This window comes from Brassica napus, chromosome A5, assembly GCF_020379485.1.
Source record: "Brassica napus cultivar Da-Ae chromosome A5, Da-Ae, whole genome shotgun sequence".
NCBI classification, from domain to species: Eukaryota; Viridiplantae; Streptophyta; class Magnoliopsida; order Brassicales; family Brassicaceae; genus Brassica; species Brassica napus.
In genome coordinates this window covers 21,999,706-22,022,466 of record NC_063438.1, presented here as the reverse complement: position 1 = coordinate 22,022,466, position 22,761 = coordinate 21,999,706, and the positions used below count along the sequence as shown (strand labels likewise).

The 22,761-nt window shown below is 35.4% G+C and overlaps 2 protein-coding genes and 1 pseudogene across 4 annotated transcripts; 1 reads left to right on the top strand and 2 right to left on the bottom strand.

Moving 5' to 3' along the window:
- Positions 1-1,738: 1,738 nt before the first annotated feature.
- On the bottom strand, positions 1,739-4,736 carry LOC125608973 (annotated as a pseudogene).
- Positions 4,737-8,815: 4,079 nt separating this feature from the next.
- Positions 8,816-13,523, top strand: BNAA05G21760D. 2 transcript variants are annotated; one of them, XM_013893950.3, is made up of 13 exons: positions 8,816-9,039; positions 9,140-9,518; positions 9,961-10,035; positions 10,136-10,243; positions 10,352-10,474; positions 10,572-10,697; positions 10,774-10,917; positions 11,005-11,424; positions 11,507-11,641; positions 11,856-12,068; positions 12,144-12,395; positions 12,475-12,603; positions 12,679-13,523. In XM_013893950.3, exons 2-13 carry the CDS (start codon positions 9,324-9,326, stop codon positions 13,261-13,263), a joined length of 2,505 nt encoding a protein of 834 aa, XP_013749404.2. In that variant the 5' UTR covers positions 8,816-9,039; positions 9,140-9,323; the 3' UTR covers positions 13,264-13,523. The 2 variants fall into 2 exon arrangements, with proteins under 2 accessions (XP_013749404.2, XP_013749405.2); XM_013893951.3 differs by having other exon boundaries at positions 8,842-9,005.
- A 6,814-nt stretch (positions 13,524-20,337) lies between these two features.
- LOC106451956 (protein SAWADEE HOMEODOMAIN HOMOLOG 2) lies at positions 20,338-22,709 on the bottom strand. 2 transcript variants are annotated; one of them, XM_013893952.3, is made up of 9 exons: positions 22,508-22,709; positions 22,145-22,230; positions 22,022-22,067; positions 21,773-21,914; positions 21,530-21,605; positions 21,355-21,406; positions 21,121-21,264; positions 20,924-21,043; positions 20,338-20,785 (listed from the first exon to the last, which is right to left on the bottom strand). In XM_013893952.3, exons 1-9 carry the CDS (start codon positions 22,559-22,561, stop codon positions 20,528-20,530), a joined length of 978 nt encoding a protein of 325 aa, XP_013749406.1. In that variant the 5' UTR covers positions 22,562-22,709; the 3' UTR covers positions 20,338-20,527. The 2 variants fall into 2 exon arrangements, with proteins under 2 accessions (XP_013749406.1, XP_013749407.1); XM_013893953.3 differs by having other exon boundaries at positions 21,782-21,914.
- Between the last annotated feature and the right edge of the window lie 52 nt (positions 22,710-22,761).

Genomic DNA, 22,761 nt, shown 5'->3' with positions numbered 1-22,761 from the left:
GAATCTTACAAGGCAATAAGCAAAGCTCAGTTTTAATTATTAAAAGTCTAATTATTAAGAGAGCCTTAGCTATGTTTATATAGTAAATCCAAAGCCACAAACCAACTAAGAATATGATAGATAAATACTAACTAGAAAAGGAAAACCTAAAGTTTATCATAACTTGAGAAAAACACATAAAAGTAATTATAGAAACGATAAGGATGATAATTTAAGTAATTATCATGTTGGCACCAGTAGTCGAGATGCCGCTACATCAGCATGACACTAGAAAATGTCGAGAAGGACGTTCTGTTTATCTCCGTCGCCGCATACATGGACTGAGGCAATGGTGGCAAAGGGACATCTACTGCTGAATAGGTATAAACAAATTGGCATGTCCATGTTCTCCCACGTTTTCATCAGTTGATCACTTTGGTAATCGTGGCGCTGCGGCCTGAATCTTCCTCGAAGTGGACATTCCTGTGAGTTTTTGAACAAGAGCCATGAAATCTTTAGGATTAGTGTGTATAGTTTTTGGGGTGTTTGTGTAGATGATCACCGGCTGACTATGCTTAGCTGCTGTGGAGGAGGAAAGGGATGGAGAAGGTGTTTCTTTTTTTTATGATGAGAGAGTCTTTGTTGAGTTTTACTATACTGACTCCGGGGCAGGGGTTGTCATTATGTTCTTTCTTTGGATGGTGGTCGTCGAACGTTGAGCGCATTTAATATAGGAAAAGAGATAAAAGTAATGTTTTAATTGAATATATAATTCAGTCATTAACCCAAAAAAAAAAAATCGATGGAACTGAAACAATGACAATACTTAGAATCATTTGTGTGATGTGGGGATATGTGAAAGTGGAAGGAGGTGTGGCTTTTATAACGTTCTTCTGTTCTCTCTTGTAAGTAATTAAATAGTTTCAGGTTTTAGATAACAAGTATTTACTTGAGCTTGATGCAGTTAAGAAATATACGCCATGAGGTTTGCTGAAATTCAGCTTTTAATTTTAAAACGTGATGATAATTAACGATTTTGTGTAGATACGTAGAGAAAGTTATGGATCTCATTGTTAATCACATATTTTTGGTGTGTTTTTTCTTTTAATTAACATCAGTCGCATGTTTTCTTATGTTTAGCTTCTTCTTAGCTATAATGGTGGAACAAATAATTCGTTTTTGCAACTTGAGGACAATAAAAGCACAAGTGAGATTTCCCTTTTGTAATTTGAGTCACTGAACAAAGCGTACTGTATGCACTATTGTCTGTCCTTTGGTAATTTGAGTCACTGTTTTATTATGTTTTTGTGTAACGCATGAGATTCCGCAACAATATCCCACGTAGATATACATATATTACCTTTATCAGAGTTGTGATTTACTTATGAGTTAAACTGATAAGCGATAACTATCAATGTTGGAACTAATGCAAATCTTGATTGATCTGTTATTACTCTTTCAAGTCTTGTTAGCTATTTTGGTTCTTACTTCTCAGTGACATGGAAACTAAGGACTGGTTCCACCTTTGGATGCAACTTATTCATGTCCAAAACAAAGAACAAGAACTCTCTTCTTCTGCCAATCGATCCAGACAGGGAGAGACTCCTTCATTATCACTTCTCTAATTGCACAATCCCCGCAGTGACATTTTCCAGCTGGTGAGAGTAGATTGTGTGGAAGCTCCCATACATACAAGGAGGAAGAATCATTCACAACAGAAGGAGAAGGTCCATAACAGAACATTTGAGACTCTGCATTCCAAAACGAACTTACTATAACGCAAGAAATAGTTGATTCATCGGTCTGAAACCCGAGATCAGACAAGCTGTAAGAATCCATAAAGCAAGGCTTCTCAACATCATGCTGCCATTTCAACAAAGGCACTCCTGACCTCTAATCACAAAGATACAAATAGCTCCTAGAAGCTAGAAGAAACCGAAAACTATCACCACCCGCCTTGGCAAACAAAACAAACTCTTCAGTTCCAGCCATGTTGAGATTCTCAGTTTCCAACAAAGCTCTCACACCACAACAACTCCCAGAGCTTCTGGTGATAACAAAGACTGCATCAGACCGAGCAACAATAAAAGTCCCAAGCCTCCAACCAAACTCACATCCTAACCAACTCTTCTGATTCACTGTCTTCGTGATTCTCCCAAGAAACTTTCATCTCACAACCTTTGAATCCATTACAATGTCTCTCGTTCAGTTAAAACACAAAGACCGCACCGTTCTCTAACAACACCAAACACTCTGCAGTAAGCTGAGAGTTCAAAGAAGCCCTAGCAACAGAAGAGCTCTTAAACTGCTGACCTACAATGTAACTCAAAACCGGTCTGCCTCGACAATCATCGTACTTGACACAGTACCAATGAACCAAATACAGTGAACAGAGATGCATTAGCGTTTCTACAGAAACCTTAGCAAGAGATGCTTTGCAAGCCAGAGGTAAAGCCAAAAGAAACAGAGAGATGCATTTGACTGCTTTCCCTTCATCTACTTGTATGGTTCTGAGCTTAAGACAAAACCAAAATTCTTAACTGGAGATTAAATCCAAATGTACAACAGAGATATAAAGCTTGCGAGTCAAGTATCTAACCAATCATTTTAGGCAACATATATAGCCTTTCTTGGTGGGGGGTGATTACATCTCCTTGTGGCCAATAAAATTACATCCCAACGACAAATAAAGTGTCTGTGGCAAAGAAAATAAGAAGTGCTCAGCGCATAACTTGATGATAAATAATTCGGTCATGAAAACATAAATAAGAAGTGATTTGAATATAAAAAACACATTTTAATGTTACTGAAGACGACAAATAGTTTTAGAAAGAAGAAAAAGAGAGTGATAAACTTGGAAAATAAGGAATAACCAAGCCATAGTAACCAGAATAATACAAATGATAAACAGTCGAGACAGGATCAAGATCAAAGTCAACAAGGCTTTCTTGATAGGAAAGCGAGAGGACGACTTTATTGTTATCCCTGGAAATGGCCCAAGGTGTGAGAGGCTGTGAAGTGATACCACCAAACCAACAGGAAGTAGAATTCAAGTCAACTGAGAAGATCCTCTCCCACTTGTTGCATTCTTCAACCCTCCACCAAAACTCTTGCTTACAATCGCCCTTGATTTCAGAAATGCAAAGACGACCGTCAAGATTGCATAAACCAATTTTGTCACTAGAGGCATCAAGGGTAATAAAAGGTGGTGTTGAGGTGACTTGAAACATCTCTGTATGAATATCGAAAATTATGAGTTTGGTTTGTGTTGATGGGTATCCTTGTTCATCTCCCGTGAGCCAGTATAATAATCCGTTTACACACGGTGGCCTCTGATTAGACAAGATTTGGTGATGATCAAGAGGTCTGGTAGTCACGAATCTCCATCTCCATCTCCATCTCCATCTCCGTTCCTCTAAATCGAAAACCTCGCATCTTGTCTTCTTTCAAGGTAGCAGGATATATATTATATAGCCACACTATCTTATATCCTCCTGTGACGTTGTCTTTCCCAAATCCAAAAATAGTAGATGATATGAATGGAACTGGAACAGCACCATCATCTTCGAACATCACATCCCGCTCCAGATCCGGGTCTGGATGGTCTTTATGAAGACGCTGAAAATTTGCTAAGGGGAGTGGTGGCAACAACGTTTCTGTGGCCGTATTTATCACTCTCACTGCTTGAGTCAAGCAGTAGAAGCAGACAAGGCCATCGCAGCATTCGGAGATCTCCATAGGACCATTAATCTCTTCAATTTCAATACAGTGGCTCTCTTCAATAGAAGTCGTCTCCAAGTCCCTTTGCTCAAAACTGATATGATCAAGACCATAAGAAACAAACATGAGTTTAGGATCTTTTGTTTCTCTGATGAGCCATGTGTCTTGTACCAAAATCTCTTGTCTTAATCATGGATTCCCAATGCTTTGAAACCGCTTGGAACCTCGCAATCGATCTCACCGGAAGCCTCATCACGATTTCTTCCATAACATCATTGGGGATCTCAACCTTCCACTCTCTTCTTCCTTTCTTCTCCGTTTGGTTTCTCTGACGATTCTCTGATAAATCTCCATCCACGCCATCATGTTCTTCCACTCCCAAATCTATAATTTATAGAGCCAACCCTCGATTTTCTTTTTTCCTTTTTTATTTTTGTTTTGTTATATGGCAACCACCACCGATTTACTCTTTTTAAACAAACTCATTTTTTGTGTTTCAAAAAAAAAAAAAAAAAAAAACAAGACTCATTCTGCCGACAAAGCCTATCCCTCCGACACGGCCTTCTTTTCTCCAAAACCTCTACAATTGGGCTTAACGCTTAAGTGAGAGCTCAGCAACTTCCTTTTCAACTTTTATTCTCTCTCTAAAGGGAAGAGGAAGAGAGAGAGAGAGATAGAAGAGAGCGTTACCTTTTATCAACTTTAATTAAACGATAATTACATTATAGTGTACCTATTTTCTAAGAGAGAGAGAAGAATCAATCAGTGAATGAAGTGAACAGATCAGAACATGCTTGCTTTGTGAAAGTCCAACAGATAGTAGATTGGAAGTAAGCACTTACAAGTTCGTTCTGCATCTGCTCTATTGTTTTCTCCAGTTCAGAGATATGCTTACTAAGTGCCTGCAATAGTCAGTCACATATAGTTTTCAACATATAAAAAATGTAATTTATATTTAAGGAATTTTCGAACCGTATGCTTCTTGATCATAATCAGGTCCGTTTGGAATCATGGAGGCTTCTAATTTGGACAGCAGTTTCTCAGCTCTATTAAATTTCGACTGGGCCTGTCACAAACCAAAAGAGAAGCTAACTAAAGGACAATCGCAAGGTTACTTACAAGGCTTAGTTTGTGTTGGATTAGTTTCACAACTCTGGCACTCGCGACCCTTGAAGCTTTCTTCAATCATTTTTTCTCAAATCATTTTTTTTACTCGATGGTCCGGAGTTATCTCTTTCCCCCACCGGCCAGAGTGCCAGCTTCTGCTGGTACTTTGTCTCCAACAGGCTGAGTAGCCTCAAAGTCTCGATTTGTTACCCTCTCTTCCACATCTTGAATCTCTTTTGTTAATTCTTGTCGTTTTGCCAATGTAGCTCCCACACTGGAGAATTAGTCCTTTCTGTTGGAGTTAGCTTGAAGAAACCTTGAGAGACAAGTTATATGTTTTCCTAGTTGAATTATGATTTGTGAGTTTGGATAATGATCATAATATATTGAGGCTTATCAACTAGGAATAGGATATTGTCTATGTGATATAAATAGACATATCGTGTGATGAGATAGACTTGTGACTTTGAGATTGTGATTGCTTGATTGAGCTTTTGATATTGAATAAGAGAAGGACTTCTTATTAAACCTTGTGATTCAATACTTTCCACGGTATATTACAATGTAGTACTTGTTTGTGAGTAGCAAGACAGACCCTGTCAATGTCTAAAACGAAAAGACAAGAAATAAACAAAACATAGCCTTCAGTCCGAAATCACCACAGACTCGGTGAAAGCTCACACTATGATAAATATGCATGGAACCTATTTTTCCTTTAGTTTCCCTATTTCTCTTAGGTTAGAATATATAAACATTACGTCATTACGTGAGAAGGTAACGGAAACACTTCTAGACATTTCTAAATCTCCGTCTCACCACCAAGTTGTGAGGTCTCCGTCAACTTCCATAAATCCCAGTATAGATCATTAGAATTCAATACGAACATATTCCTGATGTTTTTTCTTTAAACATCAGTCACATATTTTCTTATGTTTAGTTCCGTTACCTATAATGGTGGAACAAATAGTTCGTTTTTGCAACTTGAGTCACTGGCCCAAATTTACTACAGCCTTGGTATAAGATCATCGTCCCATATTGTCAGCTACTTTCAGAGAATCTAGTACACCGTATAAGAATTTGACAATGGAACATGCGATGACCTTGTCTGATGATAAGTTTACATTCCTTTTTGTAGTTTTCACCTATATTTTCGTGTTTGTAAGTGTAAAGGAAACCTCATTTTCAGTGACCTGTTTCTTGCGAGATACAACTTCCATATATGGTGTTTTATAGTCATTTCCCCTGATTAGTGTTTGCCGGTTTTGTTTAAACGATTAGTACTTGACTGATGAATTAATATGAAGACTAGACGAAAACAAACCGTTCTAGTTGAGTATAAGGAGGAGCATCAAAATGCTGAGAAATGAAACAAGAGAATAGCCTTCAAGCCATCATCTTTGTGAGAATTAATCCCTCTTTTAAGGTTTGCTTGAGATCATCGTCCCATATACGCTATAGCTCTAGCATATTGAGATGATGAATTTAAGTATATTAGACAGTGATGTATATATGATTTAGTTATGTATCTTACTTCCACCATATATAGTTAATCCTCGTTATGTAAATACCACATTAATACAATGTGAATACACTCGTATCTAGTAAACAAGTTGTATCATGGTATCATAGCCTAATTAAAGATCTCACCCAATTAATTTTTCTCTTCTCTTGAGCCCACGTTTCCTTCTTTTCTCACATTAACTCCAAGATAACTCGAGATAAGGACAAAACCAAACTGATTGAGCCGCCATGGTCCTTGTGTTGTCCCACGATCGAGGTTTAAAACTATTAGATGTTCCTCGAAGAAGCATCTTTTTGTCACGTAAAATCTCATTTTCTTGAAAAAAGGGGGGGGGGGGGGGGGGGGGGGGGGGTGGGGGGTTGTTGTTGTTGTAGTTGCCAGTGGCGGAGGCAATGGTGGATTTAGTATCTGTAGATCAATCGATGGCTCAATATAGTTTATGTTTACAGTTTTCAGAAATGTGTAATCAGGACAAGCAACGCATTACACATTTGTGGGACTACACAAGGATCATGGCAGACAAATTGTACTACTTTTTGATGACAAAATGTATTAATCGACCATTGTCTCCACCAGTTTTGCAGTATGTATGCAAATACCAAGCCCTATTTTGAAAGAAAATGGGAAATGTGCAATGCGTTGACTTATAGTTCTTTTCAATTATACGTTGATTTTAATTATTCTTTATAGGTATAGTTTAATAAAATGAAATATTTTTCTTTTCATATTGTATTGTATATACTACTTTTTGGATGACAAGTTGTGGGTATGTGTTTTAATTTTTAATATCGCACTCACGCAGTGCTGTCTAACCTACCAACTTCAGCAACTCCTACTTCGTACATTTTATATATATTGTTTCATTAAACAAGACCATGATTTGTAATATTCACTAATGGTACACCGTACACAGTTTAAAAGTTTTGGATCGGTATTTCTTACATTTCCAAAAGTATACTGTCGTGTTACTAGTTCTAGCTTCTAAAGATGAGGACAGGAACGACCTCCAGTTTCAATAACATTAAATAAAACGAAAAACATGTCAATAATTAGGGGGTTGAGCGAAATGACTCTTTACTTATTCTGAACCTGTTATATCTAATCACATTCATTTAATAACAACAAATGTTTATAGATTTGGAGTTGGCTGATTAAGATCCATCATTAAACAATGGCTATTCGTCTAAAATATAAAATATGATTCAAATCTAACCCAATGTGTTGAAGAAAAAAATGTTATTTAACCTGTGTTGCTTAGATCTGAGGTATATAGATATGTCTTTAGATCTGAAATTAGAAACGTTTGAGAGTTATCTTAGTCCTTTGACGAAGAGACTATACTATACAATTACAAAGGATAGAACAAAACGTGCCGCTCGGATCTGGTCCATGACGCGTCTTTTAGGTTATCTGAAAAGTCAACGGTGAAGGTGTGTAGACTATGACCAGTGAAGTGAACAGTCAATAACGGACGGCAGGCATATCGGACGGTCAGTACTTTTTCCTGTTATTTTCAAACGGTCGTGATCTCTCCGTTTGACATGGGACCAAGTAAACTTTATTATATTGATATCAATGGATTGTATTTATAAAAGACATCAATTCGAGGAGGTGTTCATCTATAAGACAAAAAGCATACAGTAAGTATTCTGATACTTTTTTTCATAATATCCCTTATTATTACCACGTTTTATCCTATTTCAATTTTCATGAAAAATATCTTTTAATTTTGTTGGCAGAGTCATCTTTATTACAAATGGATAATATTTATATATAATATAATAATGCTGTTAAGGTCTTTTTTAAAGTTTTTCTGTTCTTTTTCTAATAACTTTTTAATAATATTATTATAATTACCACGTTTGATTCTGTTTAAACTTTTTATGACTCAAAAATCTTATAATTTGGTAAACAGAATAATACGTGGTAATACTAATGGATAATATTTTTTTGGGCAATTGTCAATAATAGCACCTTTTGAAGTTTATATTTCAAAAATAGCAATAGAAGGAGAAAGTCACAAAAATTACATTCATTAAAGGGTAAAATATCCCTAATACTCTTGGTTTAAAATTAAATAAACAAACAAAAATAAATAAAATAAATAAAATAAAAATTAAAAAAATGAAAAAAAGATTTTTTTTTTTTATAGTTTCAGATTATATGTTTTCAGATTCGAAATTTTTATAACTTTTTTTTTTGAATTTTTTTTTTATTTTTTTTCAAATTTTCTTTTTATAATTTAAAAATACTTTTTAAAACTGTTTTTAAAATTTTAATTTTTTATTTTAATATTTTTTTTTATAAAATTTTAACCCCTAATTCCAAAACCCCACCCCTTAACTCTAAACCCTAAGGTTTGGATTAATTAACCCAAGGGGTATAAGTATATATTTACCTCTTTAATGAAACCTATTTTTGTGACTTTGAACCTTGAGTGCTACTTTGGTAACATAAACTTGGTTTGGTGCTACCCTAGTCTTTTTCTCTATTGTTTTTTCTTATAACTATAATGGATTATATTTCTATAAAATATAAGAAGACTTTTAAAGTCTTTCTTTGAGTTTTTTTTTCTCGTAAATGAATTAGAAAAAGGCAGAAATTATGGGAGGACTCTTTTGTCACACAGTTGATGCTGTCTAAAGATCCGTTACCAGAAGCTAAGAGTTACCGACAGGTAACTTGGGAGATCGGAGTTCTTGTCTGAAAGAGTACCATTCTTATTATTCGAAACTTCTTCCCACGGACTTTTTTCAGTTTTTTTTTTCTTTCCCAGATTATTTACTGTTCTTTCTTCGTCCACTTGTGCAGAAAATATAAATATCTCAACCCACCGTGGATCTGTGAAGCTTGTTGAACAAATCAAATGTTGGGAGCTTAAAGAAAAGTTCTTTCTTTCTCTTTTAAAACTCTTTAGATTCCAAACTCAACTCAGAAATCTTTTAGATTCTGAGGCATGGATCCTTGAAGAAGCTTGGAAGCAAATTTGAAGAAGATGGTTCGGAGAATAAAGAGGAAAGGTTTAATAAACACCGAAGCTGCAAGAGAGTTTTTCAATCATCTAGTTGCTGAGAGACATTCTCTGTTGTTGCTGGTTCCTATGGTGTTAGCTTTCTGGGCGATTGAGAGATGGGTCTTCGCTTTCTCCAACTGGGTTCCTCTCGTTGTAGCTGTTTGGGCTTCTCTTCAGGTAATCCACTCACACTTCCTTTTTTCCTGTATTTGATTTGCTTTCTGGATTCAAGCTTACATATAGATAAAAGTCTTTTTCTTGTTTTAATTTGTCCCTTTAAAAGGTTAATTTAATGGTTAATGGATATTGTTATAGAATCCTGAGATAAAGTTGGAGGCTTTATGCCTTTTTGTTTGTACTTAACTTTTACAAGCTTGTCCTATATACCCAAAAGTGTTTGATATTTCGAAATAGTTGCTTAACATGGAAGAGTGAAAATCTTTATATATATATTTGAGTTTGAAGCTTACTTATGTTACTATTTACTCGCTAGAATGTTTTGTGTAGGTTTCTTAAGTTAAACTTGGTGAATTTTCAGGAGCTTTAGTCAGTTTGTTCATATGCACACATAATTAAGATATTGAGGTTTATTGTTTGTTCATATGTTGTTTCTCTGCAGTATGGGAGTTACCAGAGGGCAATACTTGCAGAAGATTTAACCAGGAAGTGGAAGCAAAACGTGTTCAATGCTTCGGTGAGAATTCTTGTTACCCTAGTTTTGGTTATTTTTACCTGGAAACTTTTGTTATATTGCTCCATTTTTACAAGACTCCTTTGATTGTCTTTGTGTGCAGACTATAACTCCATTGGAACATTGCCAATGGCTGAACAAACTACTGTCTGAAATTTGGCTAAACTTCATGAACAAGAAACTCTCTCTCAGATTTTCTTCTATGGTTGAGGTCAGATTCATTTTCAGCTGTCTGCTCTTACTACCTAAAGTATGTTTTGTAGCCGTTGATTCCTGCTAAAACAATGTGTATCGTTTTATCTTTTTGTCTAAATCGCAGAAACGATTGAGGCAACGAAGATCAAGACTAATAGAAAACATACAGTTATTGGAGTTCTCTCTTGGCTCATGCCCTCCTTTGCTGGGACTCAACGGAGCTTGTTGGTCGCAATCAGGGGAACAGGTTCCTTTACTACATTTTCTTTTTACTGCAAATATTCCAAGAAAAAGGTTTGGCTTTTGACTTAATACTTTGCTTTTTTTTTTCTCTACCGGTTTAGAAAATCTTGCGGTTGGATTTCACTTGGGACACAACTGATCTAAGCATCTTGCTCCAAGCCAAGTTGTCCAAACCGTTTAACAGAACAGCAAGAATCGTCGTCAACAGTCTTTGCATCAAAGGAGATGTAAGTGTAACTATTATTGGTCTAAACTTTTAGTCTTTTCGTTGAAACTTGCGAGTCTTACTCATTTATTCTACAGATACTAATCAGACCAACTCTAGAAGGAAAAGCAATGCTCTATTCCTTTGTATCAAACCCTGACGTTAGAATCGGAGTTGCTTTCGGTGGTGGCGGTGGCCAATCTCTTCCCGCCACTGAGCTCCCCGGTGTCTCCTCTTGGCTGGTTTGTTTCTCTTACATTTTGTCCAAATAATATTAGTTTTTTTTTAACCGCCAAAAGGGTAAAACCGTAATTCTCGTCCCGTTTCAGGTGAAGATCCTAACGGAAACGTTGAACAAGAAGATGGTGGAGCCAAGACGAGGATGTTTCTCATTACCAGCCACCGATCTTCACAAAACAGCAGTAGGAGGAATCATCTACGTAACCGTAGTCTCCGGTAGCAATCTCCACCGCAGCGTTCTCCGCGGAAGCCCCTCCACGAGAAGTCCCGACGTTGCGGAAAGTAGCAACGGTGGCAGCAGCAGCAGCAACAAACCTGTACAAACGTTCGTGGAGGTCGAGCTAGAACAGCTGTCTAGAAGAACCGAGATGAGAACAGGACCTAACCCAGCTTATCAGTCAACGTTCAACATGATCTTACACGACAATACAGGGACGCTTAAGTTTAATCTCTATGAGAATAATCCTGCTAGTGTCAGATACGACAGTCTCGCTAGCTGCGAAGTTAAGGTAATACAATGAACCAATAACACTGCTAATTACTTACCTTTGGTCGCCGTTGAAATGTTTCTTCTCTATTCAAATGTAACAGCTCAAATACGTTAACGATGATTCTACAATGTTTTGGGCCGTTGGATATGATAACGGTGTGATAGCGAAACACGCTGAGTTCTGTGGTCAAGAAGTTGAGATGGTTGTTCCCTTTGAAGGTGTTAGCTCCAGCGAGGTATATATACTTACTAGTCAAGTTTGTTTATGTATTTATTACCAGTGTTCAAGAGATCGGTAGGCGGTAACTGGAAGCTTTATAGGGATTACTACCTAGACGCCTAGACCAATTGTTTTTTTCTTAAAATGTTATAGAAAAAATGTTTTATGGTCGTTTACTGTGTTATTTGCTTTGCAAGTTCGTCTCCTTACTGTTGTTATCTTCATTTTAGTTGACTGTGCGGCTACTTCTAAAGGAATGGCACTTCTCTGATGGCTCGCATAGCTTGAACAGTGTTCACTCAAGTTCTCTACACTCACTCGATGGATCGGCTAGCTTGTTTTCCAAAACCGGTCGGAAGATAATCGTAACGGTTTTAACAGGGAAGAATCTTGTTTCGAAGGCTGGAAAATGCGACGCTAACGTCAAGTTGCAGTATGGGAAAGTAAGTAATTACTGCGTAACTCTGCATGTAAAGTGAGTTTTTTTTTGTTTAATATTCTTCTTGTTTGTGTAATAGACTATACAGAAGACAAAGACGGCAGATGGTGTGTGGAACGAGAAGTTTGAGTTTGAGGAGTTAGCTGGAGAAGAATATCTAAAAGTGAAATGCTACAGAGAAGAGATGCTTGGCACGGACAACATCGGTACAGCTACGTTGAGTCTTCATGGGATTAGTAACAGTGAGATGCATATATGGGTTCCTCTTGAAGAAGTTAGTTCCGGAGAGATAGAGCTTTTGATTGAAGCTCTTAGTCCTGAGTATAGTGAGGTAAGCGTTCTTGAGGAAAGCAAATGTCACCACTCTGTTTCCTCTGTTTTTCCTTAATGATGTTTATCTTTTTTTGCAGGCGGATTCTAGTAAAGGCTTGATTGAACTGGTTCTTGTTGAAGCACGGGATCTCGTGGCTGCGGATCTTAGAGGAACCAGTGATCCTTATGTTAGAGTTCAGTATGGAGAGAAGAAACAGAGGACAAAGGTAATGAATAAACTGTTTTGGACTCAATAGAGACATAAGACAAAACTTTATTGTTGTTGTGTTTTATTTTTTCAGGTTATTTACAAGACATTGCATCCGAAATGGAACCAAACCATGGAGTTCCCAGATGATGGGAGCTCCTTGGAGCTACACGTCAAAGACCATAACACACTGCTTCCAACTTCAAGCATCGGTTACTGCGTTGTGGAATACCAACGGCTAAAGCCAAACGAGACAGCCGACAAGTGGATACCTCTCCAAGGAGTGACACGTGGCGAGATCCGCGTCAGAGTCACGAGGAAAGTCACCGAGGCTCCAAGAAGAGCCAGCGCGGACTCTAGCTCTCCGTTCAACAAAGCGCTCTTGCTGTCTAACCAGATGAAGCAGGTGATGATAAAGTTTCAGAATTTGATTGACGATGGAGATCTCGAAGGTCTTGGTGAAGCTTTGGGAGAGCTGGAAAGTTTGGAGGATGAGCAAGAAGAGTATTTGGTCCAGCTTCAGACCGAGCAGATGCTGCTTATCAATAAGATTAAAGATCTTGGTAAGGAGATTCTTAACTCGTCCCCTGTTCAAGCCACGTCTCATTTGCCGTCTAGGTCCGGGTCTGGTTCGGGAGGTGGATCGTATAGCCAGCTAAGATTACCAGCGCCAATGTAGTGTAGTTGGTTTGTGATCAACCTACAAAAACAATCTATGGTGTATATAGATAGATATGTAGGGCATTGGATAAAATGTTTAAAGAGAATGTGATCAGCCCTTTGTGTTACAGAAAGGTAGAAACCATCATCTGTAAGTTTGTTTTTTATTTCCATTGTTATTGAGTAGCAACTAAAGCAGTTGTAATTGTTTGTAAAAACTGTTATTTTTGTTTCTAGTCTGAGAAATAATTTACAGAAAACTAGAGAAGCTGTATACTATTCCAACCTCATGGTTCTCTTCTCTAGTCTTAAGTTCAGTTCACCGCATTAATCTTTTATATATTAAAGAGAAACGTTTTTTAAATTATAACATTTAATTCAATGTTTAGGTGTCAGTTTCACAGTGTTCAACTGTTTTTTTTTTAAGCTGATTTATTATGACATTACAATTATGAGAAATATTACATAGACAATTTAACCACCGGCAATATTACCTGCCTTATAAGGATTTACGCCTAAATGCATCACCTGAGCCGTCCTATAAAAATCCACGTCTGACTGGATTTACTTGCATCACAGTGTTCAACTGTTCATCACACCCTTTTATTTTAAAAATCTTATGTTACTAGAAATTTTACAACATATTTATTGCATGGACCGTTTATTGCTATAAGACTATAATGTTCTCAATTAATTCTCAAAATTGATAAATGCAATCCCCTATATATTAATTGAGAAACATTTAAAAAGATGTAACCTTAATTTTGTAATAATTAAAAAAAGTCTATGCTTAGGTGTCAATCAATTAGAACCTTAATTAATCCTAGGTGGCATCATTACATTCAATTGAAAAACTGGTTGGTCCACATTAGATTTTCATTTGTCGCTAGATACATTCAGTACAAACTATAGGATATTAAGTAAAGCCATGTATTATATTATAGGGAAATGATAGGAGCGTACGATTCTATTTCATGTTGTAAGAAAGAAATACGCAAGCTATGAACGATGATAGAAAAACAAAGCATTAACAAAACCCGAAACCTAAAAACTATACGTTGTCGATTTAACCATAAGCAGTAAGAACTTGAGATGATTGTTAATAGGGGATGTTGCAGTAGTAAAGCAAGGTATTATACTTTAGGGGATAGGAGCCTATGATTCTCTTTCATGGTGTAAGAAAGAAATACGCAAGCTATGAACGATGATAAAAAAACGAAGCATTAACAAAACCCGAAACCTAAAAACTATACGTTATCGATTTAACCATAAAAAATCAGAACTTGGGATGATCGTTAATAGGGGATGTTGCAGTCTTGTGATGAAAATTATATGTTCACCGTTAATATGAGTTTTGCTTTTATAAAAAGACCATTGTCGCAATATGTATCTTTAGTTCGTATGTTAACAATTCAGTATCAACATAAGTTGCAACGTAACCATCGCCAGCCATCTAAGAACATGTAACCCAATTTTGTTATCGATATACAGAAGAATGTAGATGAAAGTGGCCGGTTTGTTTATTGTGTTCCGTTTGGTTTGATGATAAGTTCCTGGGTTTTAATTTAACCGAACGAATTGACCGTAGATTCCAATCGGTTTAAGAAGTAGTTAATGTCGATGATAGTGATTAATTCATAAATGAGAGTTACCCTATTTTACAATATATTAAGTAAGAACGCGTAAGAAGATTTACATAAATGGATACTGCCGATATTATTATTGTTAGAAGACAATAAAAATCTTAAAATTTGAATCAAATTTTTGTGATACACAATTTTAGAATCAAGCTCTTTTGATAATTTTAAATAAATTGTTTTTATACCAAGCTGTTTAAATAAATAAAAAAACTTTTTCACCAAGTTAATGTTTCCGCCTAATTTTTAAGTTTGGTACAAAATTTTGAAGAAGTTCTATATGGTAAGGTTAATTTAAGACAATAATATATTTTGTCACCAAGTTTATAATTTCGACCATTAAAAATAACTTGCAAAATATGTTTGTGGTAGTTATTGAATATTGATTTTATATATCATGCTAAAATACGGTTTCTAGATAATTAATGTAATTATTTTAATTTTTCAAACAATCCAAAAACTTCATATGCCTACTTTATATATACGATTGAGTTTTCCTTTAGAAATACCATCAAATTTTTTCACAACTCTTTTTTTTGTGTGTGTCAAATATTTATAGTTAATTAATTATTCTATATTAAGAAAAACATAAATACCAAATATATTTTGACCACAAGAACACATGTATTCAGTAATTATCAAATTTTACAATATAAAAAATAATTTTTTTAATAAATATTTCACCCTGCGCCTCGCGCAGGTCTTATCCTAGTTGTATGTTGAAAGGGAAAAAATTGACATATACATATGTTAGTTTACATAAATGAGCTTGAATCGGTAGTATATTTTATTCCATAAAAGATTATATATTTTTTATATAGTAAGTATAGATTTCTTTTTAAAAACAGTGATTCTCTAGACATAAATGACAATTCTTTCACTATCTCATGTCTAATTCATATAAAAAGGCATGGAAGATAGTTGATTCTCACACAATCAAAGTTCCATATCATTTTTCTATAGGAAAAAAATTAGTAATGGGGCAAGTTAGTTTAAGCCGAAATTTAAAACTGTGGACTTTAAAATAAAAACTTATCAACAACTATGGTCCATACATTATTTATCAACCTTATATTCATGCTCGAGTGTTATATAGATTTTAGACTTTATAAAATTATAATTATTACAGAAGATTAAGGTTTTGTATGATCAAACATTATTATTAAAACTCATCTCGGGCAAGTATGCGTGTTATCAACTAGTAGGGCTGTTCAATATGGTAAAACCGAACCGTACCGAACCGAACTGAACCGAAATAGACAATATGGTTTGGTTTTGGTATATACCATATAAACCGAATGGATATAATTTTATAAAAACCGTAGGATTTGGATATGGTTTGGTATATAACCGATTAAACTGAATAAACCGAACAAAACCGATTAAAAGTAGAAACATGTAAATATGTATCTATTTTATAACAATACATGAAAATCTATTTGTTACATAAGTTAAATTTGTGTTAATAACTATTACCATAATTTTATAGTAATAAAAAACTTTAATTTGTAAAACGTTTGAACTATAACTAAATAACAATACATCGCAATTCATATATCTTATTTTCTAAGTCTTTTTTGATCTTTTTTATTTATTTTAGTTTTCACTAAATTAATATGAAGATTATAAATTTGATAGACAATAATTAATGGAAAATTTTCAATTGAAAAAGTATAACTTTAATGAACACTAAATATGGAAGAGTGGAAAAACTTTTCTTTCATGTTTCTATTTTGTTTCATATTTTTATTTTCAAAATTTCAAGCTTTGATTTTAGTTATAGATTTGATTATTTTATTTGATGGTAGAGGCATTTTTACTTTTTTGTTCATTTATTTGAACATGCAATATATTTTTAATAAATGACTGTATTGACAATATGACTCTAAAATTCATATAATATGATCTCAAACAAAATAATTATGTTTTTTGGTATAAAACCGAATAAACCGAAAACCGACGGTATATAAACCGAACCGAACCGAAGTAAACATGGATTTAGAATGGTAGTTATATTTTACTAACCGAAATACCGAAAACCGAAAAAAACCGAACCGAAACCGAACCGATATCCGGATTGAACACCCCTATCAACTAGTAATCCATTATAATTAATTGCATATCTAAATGACTCACCTTGACCAACATGTTACAACTAAAAAGCATGTTTGTTTGTTCAATAAGTAGATAATCATCAGCATATGATGAAAAACTGGAATAGACCATAATTATTCATCATACATAGAGAATTAAATAAAGAGATTATCAAGAAACATTCTTGATTTCAAATATTGAAAAATATACCAGTTTATTTGTCATTTTTTTCTTTAACAAATGAGAAGCTTGAGTATTGTGTGAAGAAAAGCAAAAGGGATTTTTGATTGCAAGTTTGAGAGAAACATTTTTAAGATCATCCTCTCTCTAAGAACTCTCCATCTTCTCTCTTATTCTGAGTTACAATTTTGGTTTCTCCGCTAATCGGCTCCGGTGGCTTTCTCAGCACCGGAGCAAGTTTTTTTCTTTTATCGGCTTTTGTTATCTCTATGGTTCTAGGTTGATGTAAGCATGTTTTCCGGTAGATCATGGTTAGAAGACTCAAAGGTTTCATCTTTGGGGCTCTTTGACGCTTCAACCTTCCTTCTACTTCATCTGGTTGGCTTTGGATCTTGCATGCAAGTCGCGATCTGCGGTTTTGATGGTTCAATATTGGTCTTCGAGCTTACTTTCTGCCTTGTTTGTTCCTCTTGATCCGATCTGGTATCGATCCTTTCTAGTCTCGTTATTGTGACTAGTTCTGTCCGGATTGGTTTGTGGCTCGCTTCTTGTCTTCTCCCCTGAGATTTGATCGAAATCTCGCCATATCAATTTGCTTCTTCTTGGCGTATCCTATGTCGTCTTTGGTTCGACATCGCCTTCGGCCGTGATTGTCGAATATTGAAGCTCTGTGCTATGAATTTGTCTATCCTATTCTCTATAGGAGGAGTCAGTCATCAATGATGGTTCTGGTGGCTTTGTATCAAGGGTTCACAAGGCGTTTGTTTGCTCTGAAGTTCAGTTTGTTATCTTTGTCAATGTGCATGTACCAGTTTTAGTCTAGAGTTCCAACCTCTGCTTGTTTATGTTTAGTTTGTGTCTCTGTTTCCCTTTGTTTAGGACATACTTTCTAGGAGAACCTTTGTTTTTGCTAGCAACATTACCAGAGTCATCTCTTTGTACTGCTGGTCTTTCAGTGTGTAAAAATGTATCCGACCTTGTATCCCTCCAATCAAGGAATGAAATCGTTCAGTGTGTAAAAAACATGAGAACCTTGAGTTTCTTCTTTTTTTTTTTAATTTTTTTTTCTTTTCTAGTTATTCAAAATAGTCTAAAACAAAACTATAACCACACTGCTAATTAAAGAATGAAGAATTAAGTGTTTAACCGAGCGATCTAACATATAGAATAAAAGAAATAAGTAAATAAAGAATTAATACCTTGATTTTTCTGAATGAACTCAAAGGTTTGACCATTTCAAAGTGGCAGTCGGAATCAACTCTATTAGGATTCATCTGCAAAAAGACTAACCATCAAATTAAGTAACATAACAAAAAACTGTACTAAAAAAACTCGTTATTAGTTACAAGATACACATATCGATTTCGACATGATTGATACGATTGATTCATCATAGACGCCACAGTTGTCCACTGGATGTCAAACCCAAACTTGGTCACTTCTTTCTTGAGACGCGAGTCTTCAGCAATTTTCCAAGATTAAAGTAATGAAAAACAATATAAAATTAGAAAACCAAAACCCTAGGTTTAGTCAACCTATACCTAAAAGAATAGAAAATTACTCTAAAACCACGTGTTGATCAACAAGATTGAATATTAGGAATAAAGTATCTCAACTTAGAAATTTAAGAAAATCTTAAGTAATATATAAAGGATTATGGTCAATCCACTTATCACCAATCTATTCTATTAGAATTGAAGTATAAAACAGTACTTGCTTAATTTTAAGTGATTTCTTCTTACATCTTCATCATTCTTTTTTAATTAATTTTAACCACTTCATTTATTGTATTTTTCAAATAATTCGGGAACATTTTATTACACAAGTGTAAAATAGAATTTACTTATTTTAATTGCTTTATTACATCTTTTACACTCCATTTTAACTCTTCATAACTACTTTATTAATTATCTTTATCATAATAATTTGGCATCATATATTTTATGTGTTAACCATAATAATCTTAAAGGTTTGAATGTAATTGTTCCATTCGTGACAAAAATTCAAACCAGTTAACAAAACATTTTATTTGGTTACATAATCAGTTAGACATTAGTATTTAGGTATCTGTTCGGGTATGAATCAGTTCTTTCATGTATCAAGATTTTTGGGTTTTAAAATTAGACTCCGTTTGGATATTATAAATTTATGGACAGAGGCCGAGTCGGGTGAGTTCGGTTATGATATGTAGGAATCTAAAAAATATCCAAATAACCTATGTATTTAAAAATATCAATGAACAATTTATAAAAATGTATAACATATTATCCGCGCGTCAAGACTAGTTTATTTTAAGTTTGAATATTTAAATAAATTCAGAATCTAACATGATATCAAAGTGTATATCCTAAAAAAAACCCTAAACGCCTAACTAATCCAACTTCTCTAATTAACCTTCTCAACCGAGTATAACTGTTTTACTGAACTCACTCGACCGCGTATAAATGTTTTAAAGTTTCGAGATTTCCGGCTAATAAGAGTCATCATCTCTAAGAGGGTTTTAGGACTAAATATCTCACATATGGAATTTAAAATAACCTTAAGTAATATATAAAGGGTTAGAGTCAATCCACTTATCAGCAATTGATTTTAAGTCGGAAACCATAATAAACCCGAATGTAATACTAGAACCATTAATAAGCCAAGTTTTCCAGCTTGGAGGATGAACAAGAAGAGTATTTGGTCCAGCTTCAGACAAGAGCAAACGCTGCTTATCAACAAGATTAAAGATCTTGGTAAGGAGATTCTTAACTCGTCCCCTGTTCAAGCCCCGTCTCATTCGCCGTCCAGGTCGGGGTCAGGTTCGGGAGGTGATCGTATAGCCGGAGATTACCAGCGCCGATGTAGTGTAGGTGGTTTGTGATCAAACTACAAAAATAATCTATGGTGTATATAGATAGAATGTAGGGCATTGGGTAAAATGTTCAAAGAGAATGTGATCAGCCCTTTGTGTTACAGAAAGGTAGAAACTATCATCTGTAAGTTTGTTTTCATTTCCATTGTCATTGAGTAGCAACTAAATCATTTGTAATTTTTTGTAAAAGCTGTTGTTCTGTTTCTAGTCTGAGAAATAATTTACAGAGAAATTCTCTAGTCTATGTTTAGTTCACCACATTAGTAATCTTGATCCACATGTTACAACGTGCAAGCATGTTTGTTTGTTCAAGAGAGTAAACCATCAATAGATGATGAATAAGCTGGACTAGACCATAATCATTCCATCATACATGAAGGATTAAATAAAATGGCATGATAGTGTTTTTAGATGACTTGGTCATACTGTAAGTTTACAAAAGCTCCTGCCAAGTTAACCTCTACAGTTCTAGCTAGTGACTGTGAATATGGTCACGAAATGGGGATAGAGCAGATAGCCTACGCAGAACCAGCGGGGACAGTGGCTGCATTGGAGCCAGGTTGAACTGAAGTGGCTGAAGCGGAGATCAAACTCGGATCTTTCTTCTCGGGTACAACAATGGGAACTGATGCGCTGGATTGTGGAGCTGCAGCCGCGTCCGGAGCGGGTTTCTGGAGGTGATTCGAGTTAGCAAAGTCATTGGCAGAACTGTGAAGTTGCTGTAGCCTGTAATCTGTCTCAGGCCGCCGGCAAATCTTCCTCAAGGGAACGATTTCCTGTTGGGATAAAAGAAAATAAATCCAAAATAGGTGAGTGGGGAGGAGGGTTTTGCTTCAGATTCTTAAACCATGAAACAAAACGGAGCTGACAGGTAAGAAAATGGTTAGAGATAGCTTGAAAGATGAGCGTCCAACCTCGGACTGGTCGTGGCTGTAACGCACCAAGAACCTACAACGACAACCTCTGATATCGTGTCTTCTTCTTTGTGCATCAAGAACTTTGGCGTCAAAATAGAGAGCTTGATCTTTACCTTCCTGAAGATGTCATAACAAAAGCCTAGTCAGAGATAAACTCACATGACACTGATTGCTAAGAAACCATAGTTCTAAACCTGGAAGCAAAGAACGAGATCTCCAGCAAGAACTGCAACACATTCTGATGCTTCACATGGGTGTGATCGTAGCCTTATGTGCTTCTTGACTTTTATCCATTCATCTTCTCCAACTTCAAAACCCGCAAATCGAACCTGCACTTCCTGAAATATCCAACAGAAAAGATTATGTTTATAAGCAAAACGAACAAGGGAAAGAAAAAGTAGTCAACTAGAAACTGGATAGGAATTTACCGGATCACCAGTCTCCAAGTTTCTATGAGCTAGAAAATTATGCACATCATACCTGTAATGTAAGTAATCAAAAGAGATACATATTAGAGATTAACACTGGAAAATGTAATGAGGTTGAAGAAAAGTATCATAAGTCAGCCAAAACTACTGAAAATCAAATCCAAAGTAAAATTACCATGCACCGTCCCTGGCCGATTTGGCTTCAAATTCCAAGTAAGATTTGTACGAATCACTCCTCATGACACCGGGAACTACGAGAATAAACAGTAAGCAATTACAAAAATGGCCTCTATGCAAATATGCCCCATACTGAACTAGACTTATGGATAAGAAACTCAAAATGAAAGAGAAAAAAAAACAATGAAACTTATTCAAATGAATAAGCTTCTGAATCAATTTGAATATATATCCAAGGCACCTAATACACCTGAAAGCACATTTCTCATCTGATTTGTTGAATCCACACCGGGCTGCATGGAAGAAGACACATTAAGCTTCCCAGGAGCTTTATTCCCCCTTGCTCTTAGAGCATATCTCCTGTTTTGGAACCAGTTCCATATCTGTGATGGATACAAAAACAACACTTTCTTAAGAGGCAATTCCAACAGTCCCTTGTCTAGAAAAAAAAAGAACTTTAAAAATCCTGAAAGAAAAAAAAAAACATTACTTGTTTGAACTGCACAACAATCTTCCCCTTCCGCTCCACGGATTCACTGAAGAAGATAACCACTTATTATATGATATAACACGAGTGCTTTTTAAGACCAAGCTACAAGGAAGGAGTAGAGACCTAAACTTGTCAGCAAGATCTTCAAGAATATGTCGACTTGGCATTGCTACATTATGCTGTAACAATATTCCCTCCATCTCCATTACCTTATCAACACAGAAGATTAGCTAAAGCAAACATGATAAAACCTTTTCTTCAACACAAAGGTATACAACTATAACAGATAGAGTTGAAAACACTTATGAACCAAAACGATAGAAAGTACTATACTTTCACAAGATGAAAACTGAATTGATCGATAAAAACTCAGTATTTTTTTAAAAAAAACCTATCATGAACCATTAAAAAAAAAAAGAGAAAAGCTTCCCCAGAAATTAGTTCTCACTCAATTACAAAGAGAATAACATCAAAGATTTCAATAACCTCAGCCATGTTAAACCGGAACGCCGGACTGCCATTACTTGGAGGCCGACCCATCGCAGCTTCGTCTCACGAGAAAAAAAGGACGGAGATTGGTGGAGGAAAGTGAAAACGATCGGAGATTTTTGAATTTGCCAGTGAATCACAATCACGCAACGCCGGTGACACGCACGACAACGAAACGTAACCTGTTTTTACCCAACCCGGTTTCTAATATATATATATATATAGGAAAACGGGATTGTAAAAAGCCCATT